Source organism: Cervus canadensis, chromosome 23 (assembly GCF_019320065.1).
Source record: "Cervus canadensis isolate Bull #8, Minnesota chromosome 23, ASM1932006v1, whole genome shotgun sequence".
In the NCBI taxonomy this organism is placed as follows: Eukaryota; Metazoa; Chordata; class Mammalia; order Artiodactyla; family Cervidae; genus Cervus; species Cervus canadensis.
The window spans coordinates 24,012,020-24,028,302 of NC_057408.1; the positions used below are offsets into that span (position 1 = coordinate 24,012,020).

Here is a 16,283-nt window from a genome sequence, read left to right on the forward strand (position 1 = left end):
CAATTCTAAATGATGAAATGAGGTCAGATGGCAAGTGAAGAAAGTATATAAAAAGGATCAAGGCATTCAAGGAAAGAGGAACACTTTGACACATTCTAATTCAATTTAGCAAAACTAAGATAAGTGGAGGTGAGTAGGTGTGAGCAGTTTATTTAGGCAAAGTGACCTTATCAGTCTTGAATAATATAATCCAGTAATAAATACACCTATAAACTTTAACCACAAATACAGAAGCTTTACTCCCTTTTAAAAGTTACTTAACAAAGCATCTCCTAAAAGACTTAACCATTATTTTGAATTCACATCTTTCAAAGACTTAGTGCTTTCTGCTTCCATCCGTTATAAAATGAAAACACCATTCCATTGAGAAAAATCTTTAAAAAACTGTAATAAGCCAACTAATATATTATACAGCACAGGGATGCCAGGGCTCCTCTGGTGGTTCAGCTGGTGAAGAATCCGCCTGCAATGGGGGAGACCTGGGTTAGATCCCTGGGTTGGGAAGATCCCTTGGAGAAGGGAACGGCTACCCACTTCATTATTCTGGCCTGGAGGATTCCTATGACTGTATGGTCCATGGGGTCACAAAGAGTCGGACATGACTGAGCAACTTTCACTTTCACTTTTCAAAGGGATTCCAAAATAAGAAACACCGAGTTCCAACGATAAACTGCCTAGTGTCTCAATAATGTCAGAGTGCTTTATGAACTGGGATGCTAAAATTCAATCTGAAATGTATTTAACTTGTAACACTGAGGATCCACAAAAGCAACCACAGGTCTGCTCACAGGTCTGGAGCGTCTAGGGACTGTGGCTGTGCCTCGCGTGCCACACTCTTGCACTGGTAACGCCTTACCAGCTGCCTCCAATGGCACTTGGCAAGAACCAGAGCAAGTGTCAGAAGCTTGCTCTAACAAACACCGCCCCGCTCCCAGGCATTGTTTGCTTAATTCTCCAAGCTTGAATGGAAACCTCAAGAGTCCTCAGACCACCTGGGAACAAAATCCACACACAGCAAGATAGTAAACAGGCATCCATAACATCTGCAGAAACAGAGAGACCAAGCTTACTAACAGCCTTCCACAGCATATTCTCACCACAATAAGCCATGCATTTCATAGGTGGATCTTAATTCATCTGGGCTATTGTCTCAGAAGCAGCTCCAGGTCTTCAAGCTGGAGACAGGGCTGTGACTGCTTACCTGATTCACAGGCAAATGTCTTTGACGTTTCATCATGAAAGATAATTGCCACTGCATGCTTCTTTGTCTCTCGAGGCAGCCTGGTTATATTTTTGATGTTGTGCAGTTCAGTTACCTTGAACAAAAAACATTTTTAACTTAGCATACAGTACATGCTCTATGTTGGGTGCTCACACAAAATGATCCATTATTATTGTCCTAAGCCACTTTCCAATGGATATTTTTACTTGTTTCTAATTAACAGGAGTCCAATACCATGCAGAATGAAAACAAACTTTTGATGCCATCAATTGTGGTTGTGCTTTGCTCAATTTTGAAAGAGTCTAAAAATTATGTAGAAGAATAACTTTGAAAGCAAGGGATCCTGTGATTTTGAAAAACTGCATCTTTTACAAACAATAGACAGTATGGCACACAGAAGATTCTCAATAAATTTGCATTAAATATTGATTGGATTTAACGTCTCAACTGTCTCCTAAATCCCACTCATCATGCAAGTCCCTGGTAGAAATTCAGTCTAACTGACACCTGTCAATCAGCAGTGACTCTAAAATTCTGGAAACATTACATATAAGCAATGGACTTCCTTCCTAGCCCAAACCACAAAGTGTTCACGGACCCTTATACCCCTGATCACCACCCTGTTCTCTCACCAAGGCTCATTCATGATTTATGGACCCAGGTTAACAACTCTACTCTTTTGGCAACTAATGATTTTAATGAACAAGTATTTTAGCTCTCAATTGTATGGGTACAAGTCTTTCTGCTGTAACTTGTGCATTTTTATTTCTCTCCACAGTCCCTAGAAATGAGCAGTTTGTCTACTTCCTCACTTACTCTGCAAACACAACTTTACAATAATAATGTTGTGAGTTAATTTCTAAAATGCATTTCTAAACATGCCACATCAGTATTTCTTCTAATAAAAGATCCAACAGGTTCATTTTCATTTCCATTTAGTTCAAATACTTAACAATTTCTCTTTAAGTTTCTTTGACCTATGTGCTATTGAGAAGTGCGGTGTTCACTCTCCAAGTATTTCAGAATTTTCTAGCTATTTTCTATTACTGGTTTCTAGTTTCACTGCGTTCTAGTTTAATTTCACATGGTAGAGAGAAGGTGAGCTACGGTTTTCATTTTTTTTAATTGGTTATGTTCTATGGCCCAAACTACCGCATGATTGCACTCATCTCACACGCTAGTAAAGTAATGCTCAAAATTCTTCAAGCCAGGCTTCAGCAATACGTGAACTGTGAACTTCCAGATGTTCAAGCTGGTTTTAGAAAGGCAGAGGAATTAAAGATCAAATTGCCAACATCCGCTGGATCATCAAAAAAGCAAGAGAGTTCTAGAAAAACATCTGTTTCTGCTATATTGACTATGGCAAAGCCTTTGACTGTGTGGATCACAATAAACTGTGGAAAATTCTGAAAGAGATGGGAATACCAGACCACCTGACCTGCCTCTTGATAATCTGTATGCAGGTCAGGAAGCAACAGTCAGAACTGGACATGGAACAACAGACTGGTTCCAAAGAGAAAAAGGAGTACGTCAAGGCTGTATATTGTCACCCTGCTTATCTAACTTATATGCAGAGTACATCATGAGAAATGCTGGGCTGGAAGAAGCACAAGCTGGAATCAAGATTGCTGGGAGAAATATCAATAACCTCAGATATGCAGATGACACCACCCTTATGGCAGAGAGTGAAGAAGAACTAAAGAGCCTCTTGATGAAAGTGAAAGAGGAGAGTGAAAAAGTTGGCTTAAAGCTCAGGATTCAGAAAACTAAGATCATGGCATCTGGTCCCATCACTTCATGGCAAGTAGATGGGGAAACAGTGGAAACAGTGGCTGACTTTATTTTTCTGGGCTCCAAAATCACTGCAGATGGTGACTGCAGCCATGAAATTAAAAGACGCTTACTCCTTCGAAGGAAAGTTATGACCAACCTAGATAGCATATTAAAAAGCACAGACATTACTTTGCCAACAAAGGTCCGTCTGGTCAAGGCTATGGTTTTTCCAGTGGTCATGTATGGATGTGAGAGTTGGACTATAAACAAAGCTGAGCACAGAATTGATGCTCTTGAACTGTGGTGTTGGAGAAGACTCTTGAGAGTCCGTTGGACTGCAAGGAGATCCAACCAGTCCATCCTAAAGGAGATCAGTCCTGGGTGTTCGCTGGAAGGACTGATGCTGAAGCTCAAACTCCATTACTTTGGCCATCTGATGCAAAGAGCTGACTCATTTGAAAAGATCCTGATGCTGGGAAAGATTAAGGGCAGGAGGAGAAGGGGACAACAGATGATGAGATGGTTGGATGGCATCACTGACTCAATGGACATGGGTTTGGGTGGGCTCCGGGGGTTGGTGATGGACAGGGAGGCCTGGCGTGCTGTGGTTCATGGGGTCGCAAAGAGTCAGACACAACTGAGTGACTGAACTGAACTATGGCCCAGAACATGATGCATCCTGGTAAGTGTTCCATGTGAGCTGAGAAGAGTGTGTATTCTGTTTGATGACATACATGTCCATTACATCCAGTTAATTGATGGTGCTGTTGAGTTCCCCTGTGTCTTCACTGATTTTCTGCCTGTTGGGTCTGTCCACTTCTGAGTGACGGGTGTTGAAGACTCTTACTATGACAGTGAATGCATCTATTTCCCCTTGTTCTATCAGTTTCTGCCTCATGTCGTTTATTGATCTGTTGTCAGGTGCACCCAGATTAAGGATCGTTATGTCTTCTTGTAGGACTGACAAATTTATCAATATGTAATACTTAATAAAAACCCTTGCTTTGAAGTTTGTTTAAAATTAAAACTTACTCTTGTTTTCTTTTGATTAATGTTAGTATAGCATATCTGAAGAGGAACTAAAGAGCCTCTTAATGAGGGTGAAAGAGGAGAGTGAAAAAGCTGGCTTAAAACTAAACATTCAAAAAACTAAGGTCATGGCATCTGGTCCCATTAATTCAAGGCAAATAGATGGGGGAAAAGTAGAAGCAGTGACAGATTTTATTTTCTTGGGCTCCAAACTTGCTGCAGTGATTGCAGCCATGAAATTAAAAGACACTTGCTCCTTGGAAGGAAAGCTATGACAAACCCCAGTGTTTTAAAAAGCAGAAGTGAAGTGAAATGAAGTCGCTCAGTCATGTCCAACTCTTTGCAACCCAGTGGAATGTAGCCCACCAGGCTCCTCTGTCCATGGGATTCTCCAGGCAAGAATACTGGAGTGGGTTGCCATTTCCTTCTCCAGGGGATCTTCCCAACACAGGGATCGAACCCAGGTCTCCCACATTGCAGGTAGACGCTTTAACCTCTCAGCCACCTTTTGACAAAGATATATAGGGTCAAACCCATGGTTTTCCCAGTCGTCATGGACAGATGTGAGTCCATCACTTCAATCACTCCATCATGTCCAACTCTTTGTGACCCCATTGACTGCAGCACGCCAGGCTTCCCTGTCCATCACCAGAAGCTTACACCTGGAGCTTACTCAAACTCATGTCCATCAAGTCAGTGATGTCATCCAACCATCTTATCCTCTGCCGTCCCCTTCTCCTCCTGCCTCCAATCTTTCCCAGCATCAGGATCTTTTCTAATGAGTCAGTTCTTCACATCAGGTGGCCAAGGTATTGGAGTTTCAGCTTCAGCATCAGTCCTCCCAATGAATATTCAGGACTGATTTCCTTTAGGATGAACTGGTTGGATCTCCTTGCAGTCCAAGGGACTCTCAAGAGTCTTCTCCAACATCACAGTTCTAAAGCATCAATTCTTTGGTTCTCAGCTTTCTTTATAGTCCAACTCTCACATCCATACATGACTAATGGAAAAACCATAGCTTTGACTTGATGGACCTTTGTTGGCAAAGTAATGTCTCTGCTTTTTACTACACTGTCTAGGTTGATCATAGCTTTTCTTCCAAGGAGCAAGCATCTTTTAATTTCATGGCTGCAGTCACCATCTGCAGTGATTTTGGAGTCCAAAAATAAAGTCTCTCACTGTTTCCATGGTTTTTCCACCTATTTGCCATGAAGTGATGGGACTGGATGCCATGATCTTAGTTTTTTGAATGTTTTAAGCCAACTTTTTGGCTTAGTTTTAAGCCAACTTTTTCACTTTCCTCTTTCACTTTCATCAAGAGGCTCTTTAGTTCTTCTTCACTTTCTGACATAAGTGTGGTGTCATCTGCATATCTGAGGTTATTGATATTTCTCCTGGCAAACTTGGTTTCAGTTTGTGCTTCATCCAGCCTGGGATTTTGCCTGATGTATGCTGCGTATAAGTTAAATAAGCAGGGTGACAATATACAGCCTTGACGTACTCCTTTCCTGATTTAGAGCAAGTCTGTCCTTTGTCCAGTTCTAACTGCTGCTTCCTGACCTGCACACAGATTTTTCAGGAGGCAGGTCAGGTAGTCTGGTATTCCCATCTCTTTCAGAATTTTCTACAGTTTATTGTGATCCACACAGTCAAAGGCTGTGGCGTAGTCAATAAAGCAGAAGTAGATGTTTTTCTGGAACTCTCGATTTTTTGATGATGCAACAAATGTTGGCAATTTAATCTCTGGTTCCTCTGCCTTTTATAAATCCAGCTTGAACATCTGGAAGTTCATGGTTCATGCACTTGACTTGGAGAATTTTGAGCATTACTTTGCTAGTGTGTGAGATGAGGGCAATTGTGCGGTAGCTTGAACATTCTGCGGCATTGCCTTTCCTTGGGATTGAAATGAAAACTGACCTTTTCCAGTCCTGTGTCCACTGCTGTGTTTTCCAAATTTGCTGGCATATTGAGTGCAGCACTTTCACAGCATCAAATTTTAGCATCTGAAATAGCTCAACTGGAATTCCATCACCTCCACTAGCTTTGTTTGCAGTGATGCTTCCCAAGGCCCACTTGACTTCGCATTTCAGGATGTCTGGCTCAAGGTGAGTGATCAGGTCTGGGTCGTGAAGATCTTTTTTTGTACAGTTCTTTTGTGTATTCTTGCCACCTTACGGGTTCTTGCCATCTCATGGATGTGAGAGTTGGACCATAAAGAAGACTGAGTGCCAAAGAATTGATGCTTTTGAAATTGTGGTGCTGGAGAAGAGTCTTTGAGTTCCTTGAACTGCAAGGAGATCAAACCAGTTGATCCTAAAGGAAATCAACCCTGAATATTCACTAGAAGGACTGATGCTGAAGTTGAGGCTCCAATACTTGACCATGTGATGTGAAGAGCTGACTGATTAGAAAAGACTCTGATGATGGGAAAGATTGAAGGCAGAATGAGAAGAAGGCAGCAGAGGATGAGACGGTTTGATAGCACCAGTGACTAAACAGATAAATTTGGGCAAATTCTGGGAGACAGTAAAGGACAGGAAGCCTGGCATGTTGCGGTCCATCAGGTCAAAAGAGCTGCACATGAGTCAGTGACTGGACAACAACAAAGTATGATTTTCTGTATCCACATATTTTTAATTTATAGATGTCTTTACATTTATGGTCGGTTTCTTTATGATAGTGTATAGTTGCATCTTGTTTGATCCACTCTGACAATCCTCATCTTTTAATTGGTACATTTAAGCCATTGATGTTCAAAGTAAATATTGGTATAACTGGAATAATATACAGAATATTTGTACCTGTTTTTTATTTCTTGTCCTTCTTCTCTGTTTCTATTTTATCTTTCACTCTTTTCCTGTCTTTTGTGGTGTTAATTGTGAATTTTATATGATTCCATTTTTCCTCCTTTCTAACATGTCAGCTATACTTTTTTTTTAACTTCTTTTAGTTGCTGCCCTAGAGTATGAAATACAAATTTACAGCTAATGCAATTCCAAACTACACTATATCAAACTACACATATATCAGATATATATACATATATATCTACTTATCATATATATATATTTATAAATGTATACAAAATCAAATACATTGTTGATGTTATTTTGAACAAACTGTCACCTGTTAGATCAAGAATAAGAAAAAATGGAACTTTTTACCTCCACTTACACCTTTTTTATGCTTTTCCTTTCTTTATATAGATCTGAGTATCATTATGAGAAACATTGGGCTGGATGAAGCACAAGCTGGAATCAAGGTTGCCAGGAGAAATATCAATAATCTCAGATATGCAGATGACACCATGCTTATGGCAGAAAGTGAAGAGGAACTAAAAAGCCTCTTGATGAAAGTGAAAGAAGAGAGTGAAAAAGTTGGATTAAAGCTCAATATTCAGAAAACTAAGATCATGGCATCTGGTCCCATCTCTTCATGGGAAATAGATGGGGAAACAGTGGAAACAGAGTCAGACTTTATTTTTCTGGGCTCCAAAATCACTGGAGATGGTGATTGCAGCCATGAAATTAAAAGACGCTTACTCCTTGGAAGAAAAGTTATGACCAACCTAGACATCATATTAAAAAGCACAGACATTACTTTGCCAACAAAGGTCCGTCTAGTCAAGGCTATGGTTTTTCCATTAGTCATGTATGGATGTGAGAGTCGGACTATAAACAAAGCTGAGCACAGAAGAATTGATGTTTTTGAACTGTGGTGTTGGAGAAGACTCTTGAGAGTCCCTTGGACTGCAAGGAGATCCAACCAGTCCATCCTAAAGGAGATCAGTCCTGGGTGTTCATTGGAGGGACTGATGCTGAAGCTGAAACTCCAGTACTTTGGCCACTTCATGAGAAGAGTTGACTCATTGGAAAAGACCTTGATGCTGGGAGGGATTGGGGGCAGGAGGAGAAGGGGACGACAGAGGATGAGATGGCTGGATGGCATCACCGACTCAATGGACATGTGTTTGAGTAATCTTCAGGATTTGGTGATGGACAGGGAGGCCTGGCGTGCTGTGATTCATGGGGTCACAAAGACTCGGACATGACTGAGCGACCGAACTGAACTGAGTATCTAATTTACATTATTTTTTTCTCTAAACAAATAATTTTAACATTTTTTACAAAGTCAATCTTACCAGCAATATATTCAATTTTGTTTGAAAAAGTCAATTTCTGCTTCACTTTTAAAGATAATTTTACAGAGCATACAGAACTCTAGGTTGATCAATTTTTTTCATCTTAAAACATTAAATATAGTTAGCCCTCGATATACTAGGGTTCCACATCCTCAGGTTCAACCAACCTTGGATTGGGTACTACTTTTACGATCCACGGTTGGTTAAATCCGAGGACACAGGACTCGCAGATATGAGAGTCAGCTGTCCTTGCTATTTTATGTAAGGGTGTTGAGCATCCATGGATTTTGGCATCCGTGGAGGATACTGGAACCGACTCCCCATTAGATACCAAGGGATGGCTGCATTTCACTGTAATCTCCTGTTGCTTGCATAGTTTGTGAGGGAAAGGTAAATGTAATTCCTCTTTGCTCCTCTATGGAGAAGGTGGTTTTTCCTCTTTCTGGTTTCTTTCAGGATTTTTTCCCTTGATTTTCCATAGTTGAAAATGCCTAGGTATACTTTTTGTTCATTTTTTTTGTGGGGAGCAGTTATCCTGCTTGAGGCTCACTGAGATTCCTGGATCTGTAGTTTTGTGTCTGACATTAATTTGGGGAAATTGTTAGTTATTATTGTGTGAATTTTCCTTTCTCTCTTCTGATGTTGGTGCTTCCATTATGCATATATTATACCTTTTATAGATGTCCCAACAGTACTTGAGGGTTGGTTTTATTTTTACTGTTTCAGTCTCTGATCTCTCTGCTTTTCAGTTTTGGAGGTGCCTTTTTATTTATTTACTAATGGCTGTTCTGCGTCTTTGTGGCTGCACAGGCTTTTCTCTAGTTGCAGCGAGTGGAGGCTACTCTCCAGTTGCAGGGTAGGACTGCTCACTGCGGCGGCTCCTCTTGTCTGCAGCTCAGGGTCTGGGGCGCACAGGCTTCGGCGGCTGCAGCACATGGGCTCACTGGTTGCAGCTCCCAGGCTCTAAAACAGGCTCAACAGCTGTGCACGTGGGCTCATCTCTTCAGCATGTCGGATTCTTCCCGATGAGGGTTCAAACTCATGTCTCCTGCATTGGCAGATGAGTTCTTTACCACTGAGCCACCAGGGAACCCTGGAAGTTTCTACTGAGACATCTTCAAGCTTGCAGATTCTTTCATCAGCCATGTCCAGTGTTTTTATGTTCATCAAAGGCATCCTTCATTTCTGTTACAGTATTTTTTCTTTTTGGTTCCTTAGACGTTCTGTCTCTCTTCTGACAGTCCCCATCTGTTCTTGCATGCTGTCTACTTTATCCATTAGCATCCTTAGTGTAGTAATCATAGTTGTTTCAAATCCCTGGTCTGATAATTCAACATCCCTGTCTTTTCTGATTTTGATGTTCTATCTCTTCAAATTGTATATTTTGAACAGATATTTTCAAATATCTTTGAAACGCTATTGGTATTTTACCTTTTGGTAATGCCTTGTAATTTTTTCTTGATAGTCTTTTTTTTTAATATTTCCTTTTAAAATCTGTAATAATATGGACTTCTAGCCTCATAAAATAACAAGCTTATCACTCAAGGTTGCTGTGCAGGCTGTCTAGAGGGGCCTATGGTCTCTGTCACAATAAGTTTACAGTCTATAGTCCACATGCTGGAAAAATTATTTTAATATTTTAAAAATATTTATTTTTCTCTCTCCTTGTCATTATCTCATTTAAGACTAACATGCAAAACTAAAATTGGTAAGGTAAGTGATTTCAAGTTAAATAAACTGAAAATGGTTTGCTTCATATATATGCATGTATAAAAACACCTACCTATGTGTATATATGCATTCATATGTGAATTTATACACATACTATATCTATCTATTTATCTTAAAAAAACTCATTTTCTCTTCCACACAAGAAAAATGAGGCACTAGTATCTTATAGTGTCAGATCCTGGGGAGAAAGATGAGAATTTTTTTTGGAACAATAATTTGTATATTATATTTGAAGTACATTAAAGCATACTCTCAACAATGAACTCTTAAATTTTTAAATCATTTGATAATTGACTCAAGTAATAGTTAAGCCAATTTTTATTCTAAAATAGTAGATTAAAGATATTTTTAAAAGAGACATTATTTCCAAGTGTTATTAATTTTAAATAGGCAAATGATCTTACCAAAATTGAGTAGAGTCTAAAAGCAATGAAGATCATGTGTTGCTTAAGAACAGATAGGATCCATGTTAGGTGAGTATAAAAGTGATACACCACCATATAACATACATTATATATAATATCAAGTTGTGCCAAACAATATCATAAAAACATTTATTATTCTGCTCAAAAGCCTTTTCCAAATATCCTTATTTACAAATATAAAAGAATATTGGAACTAATATTGCGGAGGACATCTCCTCATGGCAAAAAATCAACAAAGCAAATTAATAAACAGCCTAGCAAAATGCAGCAAGCACTAGAGATTCTCTAACTTTTGTGCCTCAGGCAATCTGACAGACAATGTAGTTCAAACAAAGCGTTTGCCCTTCTGTAAAATTCACATTTAGAAATGCAGAGAAGCTCTTCAAGCAGACATGGTTACACTGCTTTCCGCAACAGTGTGAGGCTTTCTATTGATCAATTGTGCGATGCTACCCGCTTCAGTGCGTGCCCTAACACACTGAGGAGACGCCAGGAAGCAGAGCACTCAGGGAGGCACAAATCTCACCTCTCAGACCGTCTTGGTTAGGAAGTTCAAGAGTTCTATTAGATTACAAAATGTTACAAAATCATACCGGAAGAGTTTCTAAGGACTTGGTATACCTTTGGAATTTGCATGCATGCATGCTCAGTTGCTTCAGCTGTGTCAGACTCTGCGACTTATGAACTGTAGCCCGCCAGGCTCCTCTGTCCATGGGGTTCTCCAGACAAGAATACTGGACTCGGATGCTTATGCCCTCCTCCAGGGGATCTTCCCAACCCAGGGATCGAATCTGCATCTCTTTATGCCTCCTGCATTGGCGGGGGGGTTCTCTACAGTTAGTGCCACCTCGGAAACCCCTTGTAATCTGATGTATCTTTAATTCAAAATATATTTTAAAAATATTTAGAATCATAGAAATTCAGGTCAGGATATATCTGAATCTCTTGTCCTCACTTTTCGCTTTCAGTACTAAATGATTTTATGATCCAGTACAAACTGTTTGCATTTTCTTAGAGAAAGGTAATTTTTAAAATAATGTCTTCAGATGCTTTAAAATAAAAATATTTTTATTGGTCTACAACCCAACAGTGTGACATAAAACTGTGAACTTTTATTGAGTGTGAAATCCTTGTGTGCACGCTAAGTCACTTCAGACCTGTTCGATTCTTTGAGACTCCATGGACTGTAGCCCACCAGGCTCTTCTGTCTGCGGGATTTTCCAGGCAAGAATACTGGAGTGGGTTCCTGTGTTTCTCCTGGGGATCTTCCAGATCCAAGGAACCTGTGTCTCTATGTCTCCTGCATTGGCAGGTGAATTCTTTACCACTAGCACCACCAAATCCTAGAGTATTTCAATAATATATATCTATAAATTATTATATCATTTAATAATTCAACCCATATTTCTGAAATATTAATTTTTCATATTGCTCTAAAAGGAAAAAAACATTAGTTTAATAATAAGCCATTAAAATAATTAAATATGAAATTAGCAGAATTTAATTAAAGGAAATATTACTTGAAAATAATTTAGGTTGTTTAAGTCTAAGTCAATAAATGCCATGGTCAATAATTTAAAATACTGAGGTCGAGTAAGTGTGTGTAGGTATACAAAAACAGCATGTTATACACCTTAAATATATACAAACTTTATTTTATTTGCTGGAGAGGGTATGGAGAAAAGGGAAACCTCTTACACTGTTGGTGGGAATGCAAACTAGTACAGCTGCTATGGAGAACAGTGTGGAGATTTCTTAAAAAACTGGAAATAGAACTGCCATATGACCCAGCAATCCCACTCCTGGGCATACACACTGAGGAAACCAGATCTCAAAGAGACATGTGCACCCCAATGTTCATCGCAGCACTGTTTATAATAGCCAGGACATGGAAGCAACCTAGATGCCCATCAGCAGACGAATGGATAAGGAAGCTGTGGTACATATACACCATGGAATATTACTCAGCCATTAAAAAGAATTCATTTGAATCAGTTCTAATGAGATGGATGAAACTGGAGCCCATTATACAGAGTGAAGTAAGCCAGAAAGATAAAGACCAATACAGCATACTAACACATATATATGGAATTTAGAAAGATGGTAACAATAACCCTATATGCAAAACAGAAAAAGAGACACAGATGTACAGAACAGACTTTTGGACTCTATGGGAGAAGGCGAGGGTGGGATGTTTCAGAGAATAGCACCAAACATGTATATTATCTATGGTGAAACAGATCACCAGCCCAGGTTGGATGCATGAGACAAGTGCTCGGGCCTGGTGCACTGGGAAGACCCAGAGGGATCGGGTAGAGAGGGAGGTGGGAGGGGGGATCGGGATGGGGAATACATGTAAATCCATGGCTGATTCACGTCAATGTATGACAAAACCCACTACAATATTGTAAAGTAATTAGCCTCCAACTAATAAAAATAAAGGAAAAAAAAAAAAAGAATACTGAGTCTTGGTGACTCAGTAGGAAAGATTTTGTCTGCAATGCAGAAGATGCAGTTTTGATCCCCGAGTTGGGAAGTTCCCTGGAAAGAGGAAATGGCAACCCTCTCCAGTATTCTTGCCGTGGAAATTCCTTGGACAGAGGAGTCTGGCGGGCTAGTCTACAGGGTCGAAGAGAGTCGGACACAACTTAGCGACTAAACAACAACATTGTTTGGAGCCACTGCCTTGATTCCTGCTGTCGTTTTTACCTATTATTGCCTTTGCTCCAAAACAAAGTGAAAATGACAAGTAATATGTTAGTGTTATGATGAAAAGAGTGCTGTCTATGTGGACAATCCTGGGGTCCAGTGTTGCAAATGCAGGCTTCTCTCAGGCCCACAACACCTATTCTGTCCTGAAACTCTGCCAACGTCTATTTCATGTGCAGTCCTCTTATTCCTTCCTCTCCACAACTTCACTCCTCGTTCAAGAGCAAGACTCTTGCTCTTTCTTGTCTTAAATATTTCCATTTGTTTTTCCATCTGCCTTCATTCCCTTCATCTTCCACTGTCTTGTTTACACTGGTTTTAGACTTATATTTTTAACCCAAACGTTTTATCATGCCCCTTCATTTATCATGCCTTCAGCTAGTCAGTCAGCATTAGACACTAAGTTGTGTCTGACTCTTTGTGACACCTGTAGCCTGCCAGGCTCCCCTGTCCACGGAACTCTCCAGGCAAGAATACTGGAGTGGGTTTCCATTTCCTCCTCCAGAGGCTCTTAACCCAGGGATCAAACCTGGGTCTCCTGCATTGCGGGCAGATTCTTTACCGTCTGAGCCACAAGGCATTAAAACCATTTAATTACACCTTAAAATTAAGTTCTCACTCCTTAGCAAGGACTTGATGACTTCAGTTCCTTCCTGGAAATTCAATCTCATCTTTCTCTACATTAACCTTGAACACAAGTTAGCGTCCAGCCATGTACAAAGTCTTTCAGTTGTCTTGAATATAAATGTGCTATTTAAAGGTGATGCTAAAGCTGAAGCTCCAACACTTTGGCCACCTGATGTGAACAGCTGACTTATTAGAAAAGACCCGGATACTCAGAAAGATTGAGGGCAGGAGGAGAAGGGGGCGACAGAGGATGAGATGGTTAGATAGCATCACCGACTCAATGAACACGAATTTGGGCAAACTCCGGAGATAGTGGAGGACAGAGGAGCCTGGCATGCTGCAGTTTACGAGCTTGCAAAGAGTCAGATATGACTTAGCGATGGTACAACATTCAAAGGTTACAGAGTCTTTTACAGAATAATCTTCTTGGAGCATCCTTCAGCTTCCTATCAAGCTCACAATCATTCATCAAGACCAACGAACAAGACTCCCTTAACCTTCCCCGAATGACTCATGCACAGTTAATAGCCTGTCGCTGATGGTGGTGGTAGGTGGTGTTTCTCAAGCCCTTGACAGTGTGATCTGAATTCAGATGGCTTCCTGACTCATTATGAAATCTGGTTGTGTTCTTACAGTGGACTCAGTAAGTAAATTATTGAGTTGTTCCTTTATTAATTCATGTCATTTATTTATCAATTCTCTACATAACTAGACTCCTATATAGGATTTTTTTTTTCATTTTAAGTATATGCTTTTCACAGTGCAGACCAGTAGATACCTGTTAAGTGATTGACTCTTTCATATCTGATGAGAAAAGAAAAGATTAAAGATAAAAAAGAGGATAGCATATAGCTGCACTGGGTTATATGTTCTGAAAGGGAGGGCATACTTCTGTGTATCACTTAATAAGACCAAACATCAGAGAAGCTGCTTCACTTGCAGATGAAAATAGTTCATTAGATTTTAGTCGTTCTACTACTACTTAGTTTATAGAACTTTCAGGAGGAATCTGATATGGGGTGAAGGGCATAGTGATATTTTCTCCAATTAAGTCCAAGTTTTTCAGAGGGATTTTCTTTGCATACTTAGCAAATTTAGAATGAACAAATTAAGGTTTACTGTAAAATTTAAAAATCATCATACTACTATGTTATATATCTTTCCCTTTAGCCTAACTGTGCATATTAAACTCAATATTCACATTAAATGCAGGTCTAACTCACAAGCATAAAATAAATTTTCACTAATTAGTATACAGATAAATAACTGAAAAAAAAGCATATTTGCTAATTTTTTTTTAATTTTAAAGTATCTCATCAGTTTACTGTCATGACAATTGAGATTAGATACTGCCTATTGAGGTATTCAGTTTCTTCCTTTAAAGATAGTTATATTTTGAAAAGTCAAAGAACTTAACTTTCAGACTTTTTTCAAGTATATTCAAATGAACCAGAATACAAACTGCACTCTTCTTTCTTATTAATCTTACTAGTAATTCTTATGTCTCCTGACATTTTACTAATCTCCTATGTTTGTTTTAATTAGGTCAGAGTTTTTATTTTTGAGAATAAACACGTTAGAAGATAGTTTAATAAAATTCTCTTCATTGGGATAGAGATTATTGATCTTCCAGTAAGAGAAAAGGTGAAAAATTTACTAAAGTTTTAGATTATTTCAAGTATTACATATCAATCTCTTTTGAAAGCCTGAGTCCTAAGTGTTCATAATTACAATTTAAGTATTGGTGTTACCCTATATATTGCATGCTTTAATATTCTGGTCACAATACTTGGATAAAAAGTGTATAATTGTTTCCTTACAAAAATTTTATATCTGTTTTCCAATAGCTGCTTCCTTATATTTGTATATCACTGAAAAAATATGAAATGTGTACCATTGAAAAGATCAATATAACTCATTTTTTAAGCTCCTTGTGACAGACTTTCATGTTTACTGTCTGACAATCCCAACATGTTCATAATCAATAATCACAAGTTCCGTTGTCAGGCGGCACAGTGGTAAAGAATCTGCCTGCCAATGCAGGAGACACAAGAGACACAGATTTGATCCTTGGGTCAGGAAAATACTCTGGAGAAGGAAATGGCAACCCACTCCAGTATTCTTGCCTGGAAAATTCCATGGATGGAGGAGCCTGATGGGCTACAGTCCACAGGGTCACAAAGAGCCAGACACACCTGAACATGCACACACCACTCAAATATTAAAATACATCACACCACGGAATATTACTCAGCCATTAAAAAGAATTCATTTGAATCAGTTCTAATGAGATGGATGGAACTGGAGTCCATCATACAGAGTGAAGTAAGCCAGAAAGATAAACACCAATACAGTATACTAACGCATACATATGGAATTTAGAAAGATGGTAACGATAACCCAATATGCAAAACAGAAAAAGAGACACAGATGTACAGAACAGACTTTTGGACTCTGTGGGAGAAGGCGAGGGTGGGTGTTTCGAGAGAACAGCATTGAAACAAATATACTATCAAGGGTGAAACAGATCACCAGCCCAGGTGGGATGCATGAGACAAGTGCTCGGGGCTGGTGCACTGCGAAGACCCAGAGGGATCGGGTGGAGAAAGAGGTGGGAGGGGGGATC

The 16,283-nt window shown here is 39.4% G+C and overlaps 1 protein-coding gene across 1 annotated transcript in view; it reads right to left on the reverse strand.

Moving 5' to 3' along the window:
• DOK6 (docking protein 6) overlaps positions 1–16,283 on the reverse strand; it is a 388,678-nt gene that overhangs the window by 235,691 nt on the left and 136,704 nt on the right. Inside the window, exon 3 of the mRNA XM_043444411.1 lies at positions 1,202–1,316. Coding sequence (XP_043300346.1) covers positions 1,202–1,316 — 115 coding nt within the window. The remainder of the gene's footprint in view (positions 1–1,201; positions 1,317–16,283) is intronic.